This window comes from Palaemon carinicauda, chromosome 13 (assembly GCF_036898095.1).
Source record: "Palaemon carinicauda isolate YSFRI2023 chromosome 13, ASM3689809v2, whole genome shotgun sequence".
In the NCBI taxonomy this organism is placed as follows: Eukaryota; Metazoa; Arthropoda; class Malacostraca; order Decapoda; family Palaemonidae; genus Palaemon; species Palaemon carinicauda.
Genome location: NC_090737.1, coordinates 33155272 through 33177771, shown reverse-complemented (window position 1 = coordinate 33177771; position 22500 = coordinate 33155272). Strand labels below are relative to the sequence as shown.

The 22500-nt window shown below is 37.0% G+C and overlaps 2 protein-coding genes across 16 annotated transcripts in view; one reads left to right on the top strand and one right to left on the bottom strand.

Moving 5' to 3' along the window:
• The window catches only part of rdgB (retinal degeneration B), a 229034-nt gene that overhangs the window by 78297 nt on the left and 128237 nt on the right, over window positions 1-22500 (top strand). For all 15 annotated transcript variants that reach the window (XR_011046236.1, XR_011046242.1, XR_011046241.1 and 12 more), the window contains exon 2: window positions 4224-4271. The gene's annotated coding sequence lies outside the window, so the exon portion shown is untranslated. The remainder of the gene's footprint in view (window positions 1-4223; window positions 4272-22500) is intronic.
• On the bottom strand, window positions 670-4261 carry LOC137651495 (uncharacterized). The gene is made up of 3 exons (XM_068384721.1): window positions 4243-4261; window positions 1566-2246; window positions 670-1190 (listed from the first exon to the last, which is right to left on the bottom strand). Exons 1-3 carry the CDS (start codon window positions 4259-4261, stop codon window positions 670-672), a joined length of 1221 nt encoding a protein of 406 aa, XP_068240822.1.

Genomic DNA, 22500 nt, shown 5'->3' with positions numbered 1-22500 from the left:
TCCTGTTGCTCAATTTACTCACTGATTGTAACAGACCAGCTCTTTTATATAAGAATATGGGATTATCTATTTTGTTATAGGATATGTCTTTGATTTTACCGCCCTTATATCGCTATCATGTCTTTTATATCCCCTGTTTTAACCTTTGAATTTCTAAAGATCTTTATTTCATATTTCAATATCTTTTGGCCATAAAATCTGAGCTTGATCAGTTGATATTTGGCCTGGTCTCACATAAATTCTAGCGTTAATTACTAATGAATTCTACCGATAATTACCACTATATTCTAGCGTTAAATTACCACTAGTTTCTACCATTAATTACCACTAAATTTTAGCGTTAAATTACCACTAGTTTCTACCATTAATTACCACTATATTCTAGCGATAAAATACCGCTAGTTTCTACCATTAATTACCACTAAATTCTAGCGTTAAATTACCACTAGTTCTACCATTAATTACCACTAGATTCTAGCGTTAAATTACCACTAGTTTCTACCATTAATAACCACTAAATTCTAGCTTTAAATTACCACTAGTTTCTACCATTAATTACCACTAAATTTTAGCGTTAAATTACCACTAGTTTCTACTATTAATAACCACTAAATCCTAGCGTTAAATTACCACTAGATTCTAGCGTTAAATTACCACTAGTTTCTACCATTAATAACCACTAGATTCTAGCGTTAAATTACCACTAGATTCTAGCGTTAAATTACCACTAGATCCTAGCGTTATATTACCACTAGATCCTAGCGTTATATTACCACTAGATCCTAGCGTTATATTACCACTAGATCCTAGCGTTATATTGCCACTAGATCCTAGCGTTATATTGCCACTAGATCCTAGCGTTAAATTACCACTAGATCCTAGCGTTAAATTACCACTAGATCCTAGCGTTAAATTGCCACTAGATCCTAGCGTTATATTGCCACTAGATCCTAGCGTTATATTGCCACTAGATCCTAGCGTTATATTGCCACGAGATCCTAGCGTTATATTGCCACTAGATCCTAGCGTTATATTGCCACGAGATCCTAGCGTTATATTGCCACTAGATCCTAGCGTTATATTGCCACTAGATCCTAGCGTTATATTGCCACTAGATCCTAGCGTTATATTGCCACTAGATCCTAGCGTTATATTGCCACGAGATCCTAGCGTTATATTGCCAATAGATTCTAGCGTTAAATTGCCAATAGATTCTAGCGTTAAATTGACAATAGATCCTAGCGTTAAATTTCCAATAGATTCTAGTGTTAAATTGCCAATAGATTCTAGCGTTAAATTGCCAATAGATTCTAGCGTTAAATTGCCAATAGATTCTAGCGTTTAATTGCCAATAAATTCTAGCGTTAAATTGCCAATAGATTCTAGCGTTAAATTGCCAATAGATTCTAGCGTTAAATTTCCAATAGATTCTAGCGTTAAATTTCCAATAGATTCTAGTGTTAAATTGCCAATAGATTCTAGCGTTAAATTGCCAATAGATTCTAGCGTTAAATTTCCAATAGATTCTAGTGTTAAATTGCCAATAGATTCTAGTGTTAAATTGCCAATAGATTCTAGCGTTATATTACCACTAGATTCTAGCGTTATATTACCAATAGATTCTAGTGTTAAATTGCCAATAGATTCTAGCGTTATATTACCACTAGATTCTAGCGTTATATTACCAATAGATTCTAGCGTTATATTACCAATAGATTCTAGTGTTAAATTGCCAATAGATTCTAGCGTTAAATTGCCAATAGATTCTAGCGTTAAATTGCCAATAGATTCTAGCGTTAAATTGCCAATAGATTCTAGCGTTAAATTGCCAATAGATTCTAGTGTTAAATTGCCAATAGATTCTAGCGTTAAATTGCCAATAGATTCTAGCATTAAATTTCCAATAGATTCTAGCGTTAAATTTCCAATAGATTCTAGTGTTAAATTGCCAATAGATTCTAGCGTTAAATTGCCAATAGATTCTAGCGTTAAATTGCCAATAGATTCTAGTGTTAAATTTCCAATAGATTCTAGTGTTAAATTGCCAATAGATTCTAGTGTTAAATTGCCAATAGATTCTAGCGTTATATTACCACTAGATTCTAGCGTTATATTACCAATAGATTCTAGTGTTAAATTGCCAATAGATTCTAGCGTTATATTACCACTAGATTCTAGCGTTATATTACCAATAGATTCTAGCGTTAAATTGCCAATAGATTCTAGCGTTATATTACCAATAGATTCTAGTGTTAAATTGCCAATAGATTCTAGCGTTAAATTGCCAATAGATGCTAGTGTTAAATTACCACTGAATTCTAGCGTTAAGTGGCCAATTAATTCTACTGTTAAATTACCACTAAATTTTAGTTTTAAATTACCACTAAATTTTAACTTTAAATTACCACTAAATTTTAGCTTTAAATTACCACTAAACGGTAGTGATAATTACCAGTAAATGTTGGGGTTATTCACTAATTAATTCTAGCGTCAATTACCACTTAATTCTTGCGTTAATTATCAATTGTTTCCCGTGCAATATAACTGAAGTTTTTATATCTAGGAAAAATTAGTATTGTTGTACAATCAAAGTGGATTTAGCTTTTTCAGCAATTTGTAGAATTTTATTTTTTGTTTGAAAGATTTTTGCAATAGAATACCACAGCGTAATGCTCTAGGGACCGTTAAGATTTTTACACACATTTTAAACTTTTATCGAACATGGCCGTCGCGGATAATCCCAGACCTGCCCAATGCCTTGCTACCAAGGACAAATATTTACTCGGGCATATTGGTCTCTGCAGTAGTGTGTCGCCGTCCGGGTTCGTATCGTGTCTTTCAGCTCCTTTAAATATTTGTTTTTCCTTTCTTTAATTTCGTGGTTCTCCACTTCCCCCAGCCCCTTAAAGGGTTGTGGTGGCCGATGTGGGGACGTCCCTGACTGGTGAGCGCCAGACTTGGGTTCGAGTCCTGCTCAAACTCGTTCGTTTCTTTGGTCGCTGTAACCGCACCATTTGGGGGGTTTGAGAGAGCCTATAGGTCTATCTGCCGAGTCATCAGCAGCCATTGTTTGGCCCTCCTTGGTGCTAGCTTGGATGGAAAGGAGCTTGGGCGCTGATCATATGTATATTTGGTCAGTCTCTAGGGCATTGTCCTACTTGATCTCGATAGGGCAATATCATTGTCCCTTGCCCCTGCCATTCATGAGTGGCCTTTAAACCTTTAAACCCTGTTCTATTAAATTATATTCCAGGATTTATTTAATTTTGAAGATACTTTTTCTCTTCGCACGATAAAACTTCCTCACGATGTTGAGATTAGTTTGTCATGTACAGTTGATTTAAGGGTTAAAGCCGCTCATGTATGACAGAGCAAGGTACAGTGACATTGCCCTACCAAGCAGGACAATGCCCTAGAGACTGACCATATATGCATATGATCAGCGGCCAAGCCCCTTCTCCACCCAAGCTAGTACCAGGGATGGTCAGGCAATGGCTGCTGATGACTCAGCAGGTAGACATATAGGCTTCCCCCCTCCCCATCATTAGCTTATAAGAATGGTGATGTTGCAGCGAACAAATGAACTAACGAGTTTGAGCGGGACTCGATACTCCAGTCTGGAGATCATCAGGCAAAGGCGTTTCCACTAGGCCACCACACTTCTGAGGAAGTGTACCCTGTCACACCATTACTGCCTGGCGAGTACCCAAACAGCTATTGTAGGAAGAGATGAGGGTGGTGGTGGGTGGGACTACACGCAGGAACTTGTTGCAAAGTTAGTGTACTAGGAATTTGTGTCCTACTGTACATTCTTCAAGTATTTTGATGTTCAGTTCGTAGTGACACATTATTATTATTATTATTATTATTATTATTATTATTATTATTATTATTATTATTATTATCTAAGCTACAACCCTAGTTGGAAAAGCAGGATGCTTAAAGCCCAAGGACTCCATCAGGGAAAAATAGCCCAGTGAGATAAGGAAATATTTAAACTATAAGAAAATTAATGAATAACTAAAATAGAATATTTTAAGAAAATAACATTAAAACAGATCTTTCATATATAAACTATAAAAGAGACTGATGTCAGCCTGTTCAACATAGAATCATTTGCTGCAAATTTGAACTTTTGAAGCTCTACTAAAGTTCTTCTGTTATAATTTGAAGTAACTGGTGTGAAAATGCTTTGTTTTTCTAACCTATTTCTCTCGTTTCAGACTGACGAGTGTTTAATACCTCCACTGAGGGCTGACATTGTTTATTCGGTAAGTACTATTGCTTATATTTATTGTTTTATGTGAGGTTGTGTATTGGCAATGTATCTAAATAAAAGTACTTTAATGTAAATGTAAAATGTTCTTAAAGTTCGTGAACAAAGTTCAAATAGAAAAGCACTCTCGAGTGCAAACCTCCACCACGGCAGCTTATTTCTTGAAACCAGCTTGCCTTTCCCATAATCAGTTTTAGAACGTGGGCGTATTTAAAGTCCTTGTGACAACCATGTGCGAACTTAGGGTTCAGGTTATGGTTAGTACAGTCGACTTTTTGCTCGACCTTGACCTTTTGACCTAAGACTTTCAAAATTGAATCACTTCCACGTCTCAACATAACAATTAATCCCTGAAAGTTTCACTACTCTGTATAAAATTGTGGCTAGGAAATGGTCACAAACAAATAAACTAACAAACAATCGTGGGTGAAAATATAACCTTTCAGTTTCGTTGGCGGAGGTAATTAGCAATATTGCTTTGCCATCTTTATGGTACACGTATTGCAGGAAATGTAGTGTGAGGCAATGCATTGCTCTATTGCATAATTCATTGTTAATATCATCTAGGTTCCCATTTTCTCTGATTCGTTTGTTTTATGTTGTCTCTATTGAATATGGATCGCAAGACAAACATTTGATTCTTATAAACAAACTTAGAGCACATACTTGAAAGACTCATATGGTTATTACATTTTTCCATTTATTGATATAGATTTTAGGTTGAATAAGATTTTTTTTTTTATAAATACATCATCACCTTCGGAAGCATTCATATAATAGAGATATGTTCACTTTGGTCATCGTGGCCAAATATTTGCTAGTCAGAACTGACTGATGATAAATATTGCTTGCCATTTATAATATTTTTGTCCAGAAATGTGCAAGAAACTTGGCATTTTCACCTGGGTATTATTTTCGTATTTGTAATTTGCATCCTTAAATGCTGCATTATATACCCAGTTTGAAGGAAAAGTCCATTTTGACCTATTTTCCCCTCTGCCTATAAAACCTGCAAAGAAATTAAGCGGAGAAAAATATCGAAAGTATCATATAGTTTAAGATAGATAAGAAACTAAATATTAAGGGAAATATTCGGTGTTTAACTTTTATATTTTAACATAGGATTTGTGTCCTTATGTTGAGTTTTCTAGGAAATACTTTAGGGGAAAGTATAGGAAGCAGTATGCCAATTAGTAACCGTATGAAAACTATAGTTGACATTTTTCATACATATTGAATTTATTAATTTATTTATGTAGTGTGTATATATATATATATATATATATATATATATATATATATATATATATATATATATATATATATATATATGCATATATATGTATATATATATGCAATATATATATATATATGTATATATATATGCAATATATATATATATATATATATATATATATATATATATATATATATATATATATATATATATATATACAGTATATATAATGCGTGTGTATACATACATATACATGAAATATATGTTTTAATGTTGTTACTGTTTTTAAAAGATTTTACAGTATTTTAATTGTTCATAATTTCCCATATCGTATATTTATTTCCTTATTTCCTTTCCTCAATGGGTTATTTCTCCCTGTTGGAGCCCTTGTGCTTATAGAATCGTGCTTTTCCAACCGGGTTGTAGCTTAGCTAGTGATAATAATAATAATGTCTTGCTGCCTGGATACGGCTGCTAAAGACCTGTCTGTCCACAAGTTCTTTGGTTTCCATATTACATTACGTATTACTTCAAGGTCTTTTTTCCTGATCCTATTGCACACCATAAAGCCCTGTGCCCCGCAGGATCTACAAATTTTTTGTTGTATAGATATTTAAGAGTATCCAACAGATCTAGTAGATTTGAGAGCAAAGCCCTGAGAAGAATATTGGGAGTTTAATGGCTGAATAAGATTAAAAAAAAAAAAAAAAAAAAAAAAAAAAAAAAAAAAAAAAAAAAAAAAAAAAAAAAAAAAAAAACTGAGAATACTCGAGTGCCATATGTGGATGATATAGTGAGGGATAGATAGTGATGGTTTGAGGATGCCCTTTGCACTCCCCTAGAGAGATTATTTCACCAAACGTTTAACTGGGATCTTCAAGGCTCTAGAAGAGTTGGAAGACCCAGGCCTACATGGCTGAATACTAGGATAGAGAGTAGAGTTCCCCTGCTGTATAGGACCTGAAAAGCATCCCTTAAAGCAAGTAAAGTATGAAGCGTGAAATAGGAGATGGTGAATGAAGAAGTCCTGAATTAAAAGCTCAAGATAGAGAATAATGGCGAAATCTAACCGAGGCCCTTTGCCTAAATAGGCGTGGGAGATGATGATGATGAACATATAGCTTAATTCGCGTTAAATGGCAAATCCACGGTACCTTAAAAAATTCACGTACAGGAAAGTTTTCAACTTCTTAAAAAATTCACGTACAGGAAAGTTTTCAACTTCTTGAAAGCCTTCGAATGTCTAATGGGAACATGTCATACAATTTTGGGGCCGTATATTTGCAAGTTCCAGAACCAGCACCAAATTCACGTACAGGAAAGTTTTCAACTTCTTGAAAGCCTTCGAATGTCTAATGGGAACATGTCATACAATTTTGGGGCCGTATATTTGCAAGTTCCAGAACCTGCTGTCGAGATGCATCTTGGTTTCAATAACTCGAAACCACCCGTAACTACAGCGTGGTGCCGACAAGTTTTGTTGGTTGTACGATATGTAGCAATTATCTAAAATATTTTGGACGTCCAGTTTTAATTACTTGAGTTATTGCACATCTTGAATATATTCCACTTTTACTAGGCAACCTGTTTGGTTCAATCAGTTAAGAGGTAATCCTTTCTCGGGGTTGGGAAACCTTTTACCGATCTAGCTCTCCGGTTATTTATATATTGTAACTTCTTAAGTTCTACTTTGGTTAGGCTTTTATAAAAAAAAAAAAAAATAGTTATCAGTTTTGTTAATAACATAGTTGATCACTAAGTTTGATAGAACATTCATAGAGATGTTTCTTCATAAAAGCAATGTTTATAAAATGTTATCCAGTAATTCTTATTACATTGTTCATTTGAACACAGAGATAAATTAGTCCAGTAGATCACCTAGGTTACGAACATTACTAGATAACGGGCACAAGTTGTTGTCATTGTTAATTTGGATGCTATCAAGGTTTTAAGCTTTTCTCTCCTTCCACCATAAACACTCATCTTATTTGAAATAATTTTTTACATTTTAGATTTTTAAATATCTTTCATTCCTAAACACTTGCAAGAAATTTTGAAATTGTATTTATTGGTAATTAGTAATGTAAAAAGAATTTCAATTATTAATTCTTTTAATGTCAATAAAAAGTTCCTTAACATTTGTAAAGATAATTCTTAAACAAAATCAATGTTTCTAACGTGGTAACCTGTGAATCTTTCTCTATTTATTTGAGCTTTATGAAATTTATTAAAGTGCAGTAACACACCAGATTGCCAATGCTGTGTTTATTAGGATGTCACTAAGGTTTCTCAAGATTTTCTTAACACCACACTAAAATTTATTATTTCAATTTTTTAATTATTTGAGTATCATCTATTTCCCAAAGACTAGCAAGAGCACGGTTCAAATTCTCAGCGTACCGTCAATGAAATTTATGGATAAGTAAAATTGAGTATCATTAGCAAATAGCTTTAACTTAACTCCATATATCGATGTAGTACTTTATTATTATTATTATTATTATTATTACTTGCTAAACTACAACTCTAGTTGAAAAAGTAAGATGCTATAAGCCCAGGGGCTCCAACAGGGAAAAAGAGCCCAGTGAGGAAAGGAAACAAGAAAAATTGAAATATTTTAAGAACAATAACATTAAAATAAATATTTCACTATTTAAAATATAAAAACTTAAACAAAACGATAGGAAGGGAAATAATACAGAATAGTGCGCCGAATTGTACCCACAAGCAAGAGAACAGTGGAAGACCATGGTACAGAGATTATGGCACTATCCAAGACTAAGAGAACAATGCTTTGGTTTTGGAGTGTCCTTTTCCGAGAAGAGCTTCTCTCCATAGCTAAAGAGTTTCTTCTACCCTTACCAAGAGGAAAGTAGCCGCTGAACAATTACAGTGCAATAGCTAACCCCCTTGAGTGAAGAATATTTGGTAATCTTAGTGTTGTCAGGCGTATGAGGACAGAAGAGAGAATGTAAAGAAAAGGTCAGACTATTCTGTGTGTGTAGAAAAAGGGAAAATGAGCCGTAACCAGAGAGAAGAATCCAATATAGTACTGTCTGGCCAGTCAAACGTCCGTTGTCTCTCTAACGGTAGTATCTCAACGGTTGGCTGGTGCCCTGCCCAGATATATATGTAGCAGTACACATTACAGAGGCTCCCCTCTTCGTAATGGTTCATGCCTTCACCATCATGAGGCTCAATACTACACAGTATTCCAAAAGTTTTATTCCAGTTGTAACCAAGTTGAGGAATGGTCTTCCTAATCGGGTAGTAGAATCGGTGGGACTTCAAAAGTTCAAACTTGCAGCAAATGTTTTGATGTTGAAGAGGCTGACATAAATCTTTTTATAGTTTATATATGAAATATCTTTTTTAATGTTAATACTTTTGAAATATTATATTTGAGTTTTTCATTAATTCATATATCGTTTATTTCCTGATTTCCTGTCCTCACTGGGCTATTTTCCCGGTTTGAGCCCTTGGACTCACAGCATCTTGTTTTTCCAACTGGGATTATAGCTTAGCTAATAATAATAATAATAATAATAATAATAATAATAATAATAATAATTTGTATTTATGTTGAACAGGCTGACATAAGTCTCTCTTTATAGTTCATATATGACAGATCTGTTTTAATGTTGTAACTGTTCTTAAAAATTCTAATTGTTCATCGCTTCTCATATAGTGTATTTAGTTTCTTATTTCTTTTTCTCACTGGGCTATTTTTCCCTGTTGGAGCACTTGGGCTTATAGCTTAACTAATAATAATAATAATAATAATAATAATAATAATAATAATAATGATGATGATGATGATGATGAATTTCCATTTCCTTTTATAACTCATGCTCATAAAACAATCGAATTAGAAAACAAACTTCCCGATTCCAGAGGGAAAACCAATTTCTGAAACGGTTGGCAGATTCACGTCATAAGTAACGACGAACATCAATTATATCGAATCGTGGCCATGATCCAAAATTCCGATCTGGGATCTTCCGTCATTTCCTTAATCTCAAAACTTTATTTTGGCTGTCACGCTCACACAAGAACCACGATGTAAAACTTCTTAATAACCTAGTGCATTTTAATGTGTTGTACCGTAGGTGTTTCATTTACGCTCATACCCTTGTATTTTTCATCTCTCGCTCTCTCCCGCCCTGATAATAGAAAAACCTGTTTAAGCTTGCCATCGCGTGTTTCATATTGTTTGAAGTTTTATGCCATTACCCTCAACTGTTTATGTATAATGCTCGTTATCTTGTTGAGTAAACGTTACTTGCATTATAAAAAGCAGTAGTATATGTTATAGTGTATGAACGTGTATGATACACGTGTGGGTACAGTGTAAATCATACATTACCCCCCCCCCTCTCTCTCTCTCTCTCTCTCTCTCTCTCTCTCTCTCTCTCTCTCTCTCTCATACACCTTAGTGTATTATTATACTTTACCCCATCTCTACTCTCACGTACATTTCATTGACACACACATACACACACACAAACGCACGTACACCTTAGTGTATTATTATACTTTACCCCATATCTCTCTCTCTCTCTCTCTCTCTCTCTCTCTCTCTCTCTCTCTCTCTCTCTCTCTCTCTGTTTCAAAGAGAAGAATAAATTGTATGGATAACTGGTCCCCTCTTTCCCTAATCATACGACGGGATGAATAATGAATTGTTTTAACTGAATGTTAAAGCCAGCCATTACCCCCTTTTCTAAATACGTGTGATGAGGATCTGTTCGCTATTTATAAATGCGCACTTTATCCTCGCATCAAGTAGGGTTGCATAACGTCTAAATTAACAAGGCTGAAAACCTGATTGCTTAAATGTTTAATTAAGATTATTTCTATAACAAAGGCATACAAATTGTATGAAAGTATATTGGAATATAACTATATGTACAGTTAGAATTAAAATAACGAAGACACTCGGGGGAAATCTTTCGTCAAATGTGTCTATTTTTCCCATGACAAAACAGAAAAGGTGTTGCTCTTCTTATTACTACTATGAAATGGGTGGAGCCCAAGACAGCTAGTGGAAGCATTACATTTTACAAATAGAGTTACTATATTTCGTTTTGTTTTATCATTTGACGTTTCGAATATCCACTGCAAACACTGCGCGCGCGCACACACACACACATCTATATATATATATATATATATATATATATATATATATATATATATATATATATATATATATATATATATATATATATATATATATATATATATATATATATATGGGTGTGTGTATATATATCATGAATCTGCAAAATCATGTTGAAATTATTGGAGTATTCTGCCGTTAACAGCTACATTAGATTATTTCGACATTAGTCTTGTTCAAGTCACCGATGAAGGAAAAAGTACTTTCACATATGGTTCGATGTGAAATAATAAAAAACACTATGCATGAGTTATGCCAGCCTGAGAGAGAGAGAGAGAGAGAGAGAGAGAGAGAGAGAGAGAGAGAGAGAGAGAGAGAGAGAGAGAGAGAGATGGAGTAAAGTCAAGAATTTGCTGATAATGCAAAATTTAACTTCTCCACAAAGGACATTTATTATATAACTGAGAATTTGACATCAGGACTTATCATATAAAAGGTTTTAAATAAGTTTAGAATTTTTTTTCACAAAGTATAATGAAAACGACGTTATATGAGTCTCGCTATACTTTATTATTATTATTATTATTATTATTATTATTATTATTATTATTATCATCACAAGCTAAGCTATAACCTTGGTTGGAAAATCGAGATGCTATAAGCCCAAGGGCTCCAACAGGGAAAAATAGCTCATTGAGGAAAGGAAACAAGTAAACAAACTACACGAGGAGTAATAAACAATCAAATTAAAATATTTTAAGAACAGTAACAACTTATAAATTAGGATATAAAAGGCATCTCGTGAAAACATTCTCCCTGATATTTTAGTCTTGGCTAATAGAGTGGTAACGTGTTAGCCAAGCATCCGCATGGTGGCAGGTCGATCGATACCAGCCCGGGACCGGGAGTTTAAGCCTGGGACCGGGAGTTTAAGCTTGGGACCGGGAGTTTAAGCCCGGGACCGGGAGTTTAAGCCTGGGACCGGGAGTTTAAGCCCGGGACCGGGAGTTTAAGCCTGGGACCGGGAGTTTAAGCCCGGGACCGGGAGTTTAAGCCCGGCTGACGTTCTGGTGAGTAGCTATTCTGATGAAACTGGAGCTGAAATCAGACATTTTTAACCTTTTAACCATTCAGGTCCTTGTCAAATGTCACTTGATGGTATCTGGTATCTTACATTTATGAAGTCTTTTATATGACCCTCGTGAAACTAGAGTCCATTTCTTTTAGCGATGCATATTTGCACCGACTCGCGGCGGTGCCCTTTTAGCTTGGAAAAGTTTCCTGATCGCTGATTGGTTAGAATTATCTTGTCCAACCAATCAGCGATCCGGAAACTTTTCCGAGGTAAAAGGGATATCGCTGCGAGTCGGTGCAAATATGCATCGCTAAAAGAAATAGACTATAGCGTTGAGGACTTTGTTGTGGTGGTTTAGTTATTTTGTCAATATATATCGTTTACTATCTGTTTTTTTTCTAATTTGCTTCGTTGATTTTATTCTGGTTAAATCGATGAAGGATTTGTTTATAACATGAATCAGAAAATATATTTTTTGAGTATTTCTGCTATGTTGATTTTGACTAAATTTAATTGTTCTTATATTTAATACTTATTAGTGAAATATAAAAGTTATTTTTCATATTTTGGTGTCCTTTTGATATCGTTAATTGTATTGATTTTTCAGAAAAAAAAACTATTGAACAAAAGGGAAATTAGAGATGCTGAAAAACTTTGGTTCAGGAATAATTGAGATTAGCAGCATATATTGTTTATAGATAAAAAATGTAATTTCTAATTATTAAAAGCATAAAACCGGGATAAAAAGTAACAAAAAGTTTATTTTTCGTGTTTATGGTATAGAATTAATTACTGATGGCGCTTATTGTCCTTTGGCTATAAATATTTCTAGTTAGAACTGTATTCATGTTGATATTTTCCTTTCGAAAACTCGAATGAATGGTTATTCAATGGACGTGATTTATAAATACGTGCTTGCACATTTAAGAGGCGGGGAGGGGTGAACGAGGCATACGTGCTTGCACATTTAAAAGGCAGGGAGGGGTGAACGAGGCATTCGTGCTTGCACATTTAAGAGGCAGGGAGGGGTGAACGAGGCATACGTGCTTACACATTTAAGAGGCAGGGAGGGGTGAACGAGGCATACGTGCTTGCACATTTAAGAGGCAGGGAGGGGTGAACGAGGCATACGTGCTTGCGCATTTAAGAGGCTGGGAAGGGTGAACGAGGCATACGTGCTTGCGCATTTAAGAAGCAGGGAGGGGTGAACGAGGCATACGTGCTTGCACATTTAAGAGGCAGGGAGGGGTGAACGAGGCATACGTGCTTGCGCATTTAAGAGGCTGGGAAGGGTGAACGAGGCATACGTGCTTGCGCATTTAAGAAGCAGGGAGGGGTGAACGAGGCATACGTGCTTGCACATTTAAGAGGCAGGGAGGGGTGAACGAGGCATACGTGCTTGCGCATTTAAGAGGCTGGGAAGGGTGAACGAGGCATACGTGCTTGCGCATTTAAGAAGCAGGGAGGGGTGAACGAGGCATACGTGCTTGCACATTTAAGAGGCAGGGAGGGGTGAACGAGGCATACGTGCTTGCGCATTTAAGAGGCTGGGAAGGGTGAACGAGGCATACGTGCTTGCACATTTAAGAGGCAGGGAGGGGTGAACGAGGCATACGTGCTTGCGCATTTAAGAGGCAGGGAGGGGTGAACGAGGCATACTTGCTTGCACATTTAAGAGGCAGGGAGGGGTGAAAGAGGCATACGTGCTTGCGCATTTAAGAGGCTGGGAGGGGTGAACGAGGCATACTTGCTTGCACATTTAAGAGGCAGGGAGGGGTGAACGAGGCATACGTGCTTGCACATTTAAGAGGCAGGGAGGGGTGAACGAGGCATACGTGCTTGCGCATTTAAGAGGCAGGGAGGGGTGAACGAGGCATACGTGCTTGCGCATTTAAGAGGCTGGGAGGGGTGAACGAGGCATACGTGCTTGCGCATTTAAGAGGCTGGGAGGGGTGAACGAGGCATACGTGCTTGCGCATTTAAGAGGCAGGGAGGGGTGAACGAGGCATACTTGCTTGCACATTTAAGAGGTAGGGAGGGGTGAACGAGGCATACTTGCTTGCGCATTTAAGAGGCAGGGAGGGGTGAACGAGGCATACGTGCTTGCGCATTTAAGAGGCTGGGAAGGGTGAACGAGGCATACGTGCTTGCGCATTTAAGAAGCAGGGAGGGGTGAACGAGGCATACTTGCTTGCGCATTTAAGAGGCAGGGAGGGGTGAACGAGGCATACGTGCTTGCGCATTTAAGAGGCAGGGAGGGGTGAACGAGGCATACGTGCTTGCGCATTTAAGAGGCAGGGAGGGGTGAACGAGGCATACGTGCTTGCGCATGTAAGAGGCAGGGAGGGGTGAACGAGGCATACGTGCTTGCACATTTAAGAGGCAGGGAGGGGTGAACGAGGCATACGTGCTTGCACATTTAAGAGGCAGGGAGGGGTGAACGAGGCATACGTGCTTGCACATTTAAGAGGCAGGGAGGGGTGAATGAGGCTCCCTGTAGTGTTCCGAAGCTTTTCTTATGTATTGCACTGTTGAAATACCGTAATTTTAATCGGAAATTCAACGCCAAAAACATACGGTTCTCAGTCGTATTTCAGTAATACAGGTGACCGTAATTTTCACCTTACTTTATTATCTTTTAGGGATTGGTGACAGTTATATCAATCCTTAAGGTTGTACCAACCTTTGAGTCACAACATTGCTCTCGGTCCGTCACAAGGTCAATAAATCCTTTTTTTAAAACGGTAAACCCCTGGCAAAATTTATTCCAGGATTTTTACTGTTATTTTTCTGCAAATATTCAAGTGTAGGACCTGATAAGCAGACCATAAATTGAACTATATTAATTTTAAAACGAAAACCCCGTGAATATTCTCAAACAGCCCGGAACTGTTTTATTCTTGAAGTTTAAAATTTTGAGGATTGTTGGAACATTACGAACAGATATTCCAAAAATCAAAGAAACTGGATTTTGGAAGAATACTTTAGATTAAAACTCCGAAAGCTGTCAAACTTTACAGAGAATAAATGCTTCATAATCTCTCTCTCTCTCTCTCTCTCTCTCTCTCTCTCTCTCTCTCTCTCTCTCGTGTCTTATGTTATTACCGCAGCCAAGTATAGCATCGGCTAGAAGGCCATGCCTTTTTACAGAGTATAAATGCTTCGTAATATCTCTCTCTCTCTCTCTCTCTCTCTCTCTCTCTCTCTCTCTCTCTCTCTCTCTCTCTCTCTCTCGTCTTATGTTCTTATTACCGCAGCCAAGTATAGCATCGGCTAGAAAGCCATGCCTTTTTACAGAGAATAAATGCTTCGTAATTCTCTCTCTCTCTCTCTCTCTCTCTCTCTCTCTCTCTCTCTCTCTCTCTCTCTCTCTCTCGTAATATCGTAACAGCAGTGATTGAGATGGTTCGTTGTTTATTTATCCCAAGAATGACACAGGCTGTCGGAAAAGATGGCCATTCCAGTTGATAAAGTGATCAGGAGAGAGATCTAAATTTATGAAATGAATCCCATTCCTGATTTTGGTCCCATTCCTGATTTTGGTCCCATTCCTGATTTTGGTCCCATTCCTGATTTTGGTCCCATTCCTGATTTTGGTCCCATTCCTGATTTTGGTCTTGATATATCCAGTGTTAGGTCATCAGTTTCTCTCGTCTATTCTGTTGGCTCGTCCTTATTCGTATGGGATTATCCGACTCATTTAAGTAGATGAGAAATCTGGAAGAGTTGAGGAGAAATATGAAAGATGAGGATGCTGTTGATACTCTTTGTTTCTTCATTTACTTTGACTTGAATTGTAAGTGACAGAGATGACACTCAATTCAGATCTTGGTACTTTGAAATAAGCTTCTCATATCAACTCGTCTATCCTACTTGTCCAGCGGATGTCGACGAATTTCTTCGTGACTCAGTTTGATGTAGACGACTTTGTTCGCCTCTCAATTTGGTGTCGACGACTTTGTTCGCGACTCTGTTTAATGGTGACTACTTGGTTCGCGACTCTGTTTGATGTCGACGACTTTGTTCGCGACTCTGTTTGATGTAGACGACTTTGTTCGCCTCTCAGTCTGGTGTCGACGACTTTGTTCACGACTCTGTTTGATGGTGACTACTTGGTTCGCGACTCTGTTTGATGGTGACTACTTGGTTCGCGACTCTGTTTGATGTCGACGACTTTGTTTGCGACTCTGTTTGATGTAGACGACTTTGTTCGCCTCTCAATCTGGTGTCGACGACTTTGTTCACGACTCTGTTTGATGGTGACTACTTGGTTCGCGACTCTGTTTGATGGTGACTACTTGGTTCGCGACTCTGTTTGATGTCGACGACTTTGTTCGCGACTCTGTTTGATGGTGACTACTTGGTTCGCGACTCTGTTTGATGTCGACGACTTTGTTCGCGACTCTGTTTGATGTCGACGACTTTGTTCGCGACTCTGTTTGATGGCGACTACTTGGTTTGCGACCCTGTTTGATTTCGACTTATTAATTCACTACTCAATTTGATTTCGACGACTTTGTTCGCGACTCAATTTGATGTCGATAATAACATAATCCTTCCTTGAATCTCGCTTAGTGCAAGAGGAGGAAATATTAAAGGTTTAGGTTAACTTGAGAAAGGTACAGACTATTATTAATATTTTAAAAGAAAATTATGATAGTTTGTACCAAGTTAACAGTACAGTAATTTTCGTATTAGGTTAGACTCCAAAATCGGCTCCAGTTCAAGCATTTGTTGCTGTCTCCCTTATATAAGGCAGCCGACTTGTTCATATAAGTGTTAGAAATGGACTAGGATAGTTTTCTTTGGTTTGTAATATGTCTTCTGAGGAAATTTTCTTTTGATAAAAATTTCTAGTCTAATCTTTAACATTCAATCCTATTCCTCTAGCTGGGGGTAGTTCAAAAGAATACAGTTAAATTCATGTACTCATAAGCGGGGTTTACACGGGCGAGCAGCTCGTCGAGCCTGGCTCGACAACCCTGTGTAGGAATTGATGTTCGAGCGTGTAAACGAGCTATTTGGTTGTCGAGCGCGCTCGTCGAACGGCTCGATGAAAGTCAGGCTAATCTTGACTTTTGTGGGCGGAGCTACATTGTTTGACGAACGGTGCGAACGGGTGTCGAGCATCGAACCTCAGTTGTTCTCCAAACCTGCTCGAGGAAACATCATCAAAGAAATGAATAATGGCTGCCATTAATGAAAGCAAGAATGAGAAGGAAGTCGTACTTGATTTCATACAAGCATATCGGGCTCATCCATCTGTATGGAAAGTTAATAAAGTATCCAGAAACAAAGGAATAGCGGCTCTGCATGAAATATTGAAAGAACTAATTTTGAAACCTTAATTTTAAAGCAACAAGCAAGTTGGTGTGTGAAAATTTCTCTTTTTAGTAGCCAATCCTTCGTCCACTTTGATCTTTTTTTTTTTTCCTTCTTAGTGCCACTGCTAAAGCAGTGGCTATCAAATCGTCCTGGTCGAGAGACATGTTGACGTTGTTATAGCACGAGGCACACTGAGGCTCTATGTACTGTCTGAAAGCTCTTCGAGCCGTTCTACAAGTAGGTTCGACAACCGGGCTCGGCGAGCTGCTCGGCCGTGTAAACCCCGCTATAGATTATGAATTTTCTTTCCAATAAGAGTTTCTTACTGTTCATCCTGAGGTTTTATCTATAGGAAGTCCTCCTCCTCCTCCTCCTCCTCCTCCTCCTCCTCCTCCTCCTCCTCCTCCTCCTCCTCCTCATCTCTGAATTATACATAATTCACAAACCTAATATCCCCCTCTCAAAACACACACATCCATCCTTACAGCTGCTCTAACCTTTTTACTTCGTATCTTGACATTCCTTATCTTATTGATTATTCTTGCGCCACGTTTAATATTCAAGGAATTCATCTTTATATACTTCACTTTTTTATTTAATTGCATTCACTATCCATTCTCATTTCATTCATGACATTTTTATGAAAGAGTTTTACAACTAACCCATCATGAATTCCCACCATGGTTTCCATACAATTTTATTTTTATTCTTTATTCTTTTCTTACATCCAACCTGCTTTCCTAGTCTGCAGTTTTAGTATAATGTTACATTTACTCCCAGGTATAAATAATAACGAAAGTTTCTTAAGATTTCCACCACAATATTGTTTCGTAAAACACAAATGTGAGGCAAAATAAAACTTATGCTTTGATGAAATTAACGCATATTTTTAGTGGACTTAGTTTTTATCTACCCTCGTAACTTTATTCTTGCTCATATTTGGTCTTGAAGTTTTCATGGTTTGCATTTTTTTTTTCACTCCTTAATCTATTACAAACCTCGACCATTCTCATTTCATTCATGACTCGCTTTGATAACAACAACATTGTGCGCTGACTCGCGCTTTGATGTCGACAACTTTGTTCGCAACTCGTTTTGATGTCAACTTCATTCACTACTCTCTCTGATGTCGAAATCTTTTATTTGATATAAAATACTTTATTTATAACTCGCTTTGATGTCGACAACTTTCTTCGCGACTCGCTTTGATGTCATCTTTGAGACTCGATTTGCTGCCGACAACTCTATTCATGAGTCGCTTTGACGTCGACAACTTTGTTTGCGACTCTCTTAGATGTAGACAATTTTGTACCTAACAGCCATGATAAAACATACTAATCTCTAAGTCCTTTAAATTCAAGCCAGTCTCTTTCTCGTCTATACATACCAACCGATTTTTCTTTACGTGGATCTGAAACAAGAATATTATATTGATATGTATATTTGGTATATATTTTCCATAGAAATGAAATTTTGCAGAAAACCAGATAAAGAAAACTATACGCAGAGGCAAAGTTGCTTGATAAGAAAGTCATGAATTGAGCGTGGAATGTTGTTTGCAGATGGTTGGGTACATGGAAGAGAAAGTGCAGACTTTAATGAAAGTTTGAGAAAGTTTACTGGAGGTAAAAGCTCATAGGAAGGGTTGGGAAAACTTGAGGTTATCACTTCAAAATAGAATTGTGGATGGATCAAATGAATTTTAATATTTTATGTAGATTATGAAAATGGTGGTTGAATCGCTTAGATATCGGGGACTTATAATCGAATTTAGTAATGTCAACTACTTATTTTTACTTTACGGGCTGCTTTTCTGGTCCTATACATCAAGGGAGCCCTACTCTCTACAGGACCTCCACACTCATTTTATCATGTTCGTTCGAAAGCATTCAACATTTCACACTACATATTTCTCGTTTTTTGTCAAATTCACACTATCAAGGCACTGTATAGTTATTTTATCTGTTTCAGTCGAATTTAGGTTTTTTATTTATCCAAAACCTATTAAAGGTGTTATTTTCTAAAAATTTCTTAGAATTTGCGCTTTAAGATTTGTTGGGCCTTTTGAGTGCTTTTGTGGCCGTGAAGAGCACTAATATAAATAGTTGGTGTTGCCCTAGCATAACCAAATTGAGTAAGAATGCCCAATAAATCATGGGTAAAACTCATAGATAAAGATCAAGACCGGAGATGAATGTAAACAGAAGTCGACAATTCCAATGACTACGGTATAAATGCACAAACTATGATGATGATGTCGTTAAACTGTCGTTTATTTTATTCTTCTTTTATATACAACTTCCTTAGAGAGAGAGAGAGAGAGAGAGAGAGAGAGAGAGAGAGAGAGAGAGAGAGAGAGAGAGAGAGCTAGCACCAAGTCTATGGACTCTACATGCCATGTTTCACTTACTGGTTTAAGATATCGACTTGATCTTCATAATTTGCCTCAGGAATTTAACATCTTAATTTTGTGACATAATGAGTGCTTAGTTATTCACTGTCAGGAGGACATTGCTTCAGGGGAGTTGATGGGTATATGTAGAACTTTTAAGTTAACTATAAGAGGAGACATCAGACGAGAGAGAGAGAGAGAGAGAGAGAGAGAGAGAGAGAGAGAGAGAGAGAGAGAGAGAGAGAGAGAGAGAGTCGAATGTTCTCCAAGATTTTTAAAGAGGAGGTGTGGGATGGCACCACGCAACCTGAAGGGAATGTAGCCTATGCAATCTTCTTCCTGTAAAGGAAGACTCTCAATAATTCGTATAAAATATTTTTATTTATACAAATGCTTTATATATATATATATATATATATATATATATATATATATATATATATATATATATATATATATAATACATATATATATATATATATATATATATATATATATATATATATATTATAATGTGACAATTTTAAAGATATCACTTTCAAACTTCCAAGAAGTTTCTTACGTTAGTTGAATCGAAAAATTAACACTGGAGAGACCCGCTTAACTCGATAGTTTCTTGTAGTGTCTGCAACCTCGTCATCCTTGTGAGCTATGGGTGCATGGTTTGGGGGATCCTATAGGTCTATTTGCCGAGACATTAGCAGCCATTGCTTGGCCCTCCTTACCCGAGCTTGATGGAGAGGGGACTTGGGCGGTGATCATAAGTATGAAAAACATTATCTTGTCCCTTGCCTCTGCCATTGATGAATGACCTTTAAACAGTAAGAACTGCAGAATGTAATGCTGGTAAATCTATTGCCTATTAACCTGTTCTAGAGTGCAAAATTAGCCTATACTTATTTGTTTTAATGAAGCACATTTGCCCTGACCCACAGCGGTGCCATTTTAGCACGGCAAAGTTTCCTACCAGCTGTTTGGTTAGACAAAATAATCCTAACCAATCAGCTAGTAGGAAACTTTTCCGAGCTAAAAGGGCACCCATGGGAATCAGTGCAAATGTGCTTCAATAGAAAAAGATATTAGTATAGTTTAGGAGGATTTATACCTATTATTAATAATTTCAGTATTTAAAGGGTGAAAGGGGCAGCTTGTAATTAAGATATCCCGATAGTAAACACAAATACATTTAATTTTAATACATATAATTGCTGATTTATTTTTGTACTACCCTCCTGGCTAGTACAGTAGTAACGTGTTCGCCTAGCATTTGCATGAGAGCAGATCGGTCCCAGTCCGCGACCGTTAGTTTAAGCTGTTTACTGGAGAGGCCGCTGCTGTGGTTGGGCTCCACAGGGAGGTGGGGTAGTGCTTGCCCGGCTGACGTTCTGGTGATTATCTATTCTGATGAAACTGGAACTGAAATCAGACATCTTCAACCTTTAATTAATTATGCTTTTTTTATAGAAATTTATCATAGGTTAGATATTATATTGCCCTGAGGGCTCTTCACGTGGTGCGCTGTTAGCATGGTTTAAGGGTCTCTTCAAAGCTCCTTCAGTTTGAGCCTAGCTGAACTTACTTTATATCCTTTAACTTAACTTTGTTATTGATTCTTCCATCTATTTCTTCCATTTTGCTGTCCATTCCCTTAACGTTCATTTCATAGTATAACCTAAGGGTTTTCCCCTCAGTTGAAAATAGACACTGAATTCCCTCAAGGGCCTCAGCGTTTGGTATAAAGTCAAATTCATTAATACAGTCATTTTTATGCATTTCCCTTTTTACCTTTACCTCCACCAACGAAGTTGGAAGGAGGTTATATTTTACCCCGTTTGACCGTTTGTTTGTGAACAGCTTCCTGGTCACAATTATAATCATAGAGTAATGAAACTTCCAGGAATTAACTATTATGTAAAAAGCTGGAAATGATCTTTTGGGAGGTCAAGGTTAAAGACCAAGGTCACAGTTAAGCAAAATGACCAATTCACGTAATCAGGCATAAGTTTGGTCATCCTAGTCACAGACACTTCAAACTTGGTTCATATTTGAGTGTATGAAAATCCACGCCAATTAATGTTCTTCCTTTCATGTATTTGCCGTTTTACCTCCTCCAACGAAGTTGGAAGGAGGTTATGTTTTATCCCTTGTTTGTTGTGAACTACTTCCTGGCCACAATTTTAATCGTAGCGTAATGAAACTTGCAGGTATTAACTGTTGTGTAAAAATATCTGCAAAGGATTAAATTTTGGAAGGTCAAGGTTAAAGGTCAAGGTCACGGCCAAGCAAAATGTCCAATTCACATAATCAGCCATAAGTTTGGACTTCGTTGTCACAGAGACTACAAACTTGGTTCATATTAGAGTATATGAAAATCCACGCCAATTAATACTATTCCTTTTATGTATTTCTTTTTACCCCCGCTAGTGAAGTTGGAAAGAGATTATGTTTTATCCCCTGCTTGTGTTTCTCTTGTGTTTTTTGTGAACAGCTTCCTGGCCACAATTTTAATCGTAGAGTAATGAGACTTGCAGTATTAACTTTTATGTAAAGAATTGGAAATTATTAAATTTTGGAAGTCAAGATCAAAGGTCAAGCAAAATGTCCAAGTCACGTAATCAGCCATAAATTTTGACATCGTTGTCACGGAGAATTTAAACTTGGTTCATATTTGAGTGTATGAAAATCCATGCCAGTTAATATATGTTAAGGTTGAAGGTCAATAAGAATTCAAGGTCAAGCAAAAAATCAAATTCTGATCATTAACCATACTGTCACGATTTTAACCGTAAAGTAATGAAACTTGTAGGGATTTTAAACTTATGTAAAGAGCTGGAAATTATTAAATTTTTGAAGGTCAAATGTCAAAGTCACTGACGAGCAAAACTTCCAAAACAAGTTCAAAGGGTCAATAGGTAAGCTGCCCTGGCTGAGGTCTGCACTCTACTGAGTGCCCCTCTAGCTAAAGACTGTATTTTACCGGCAATGCCTACCTTAGTTTAAGCGTTAAGGTGGAGTTCATATCTTCTCTCTACTATCCATGCTGTTATGCGCATGGTAGATAATTATAAATGAC

What these genes read in the sequence shown, in the direction of transcription:
- LOC137651495 (XM_068384721.1), bottom strand. An exon ending in TATAACGCTAGAATCTATTG is followed by an intron (nt 1,191 to 1,565) that starts GCAATTTAACAC and finishes ATTTAACGCTAG; the next exon opens with AATCTATTGGCAATATAACG.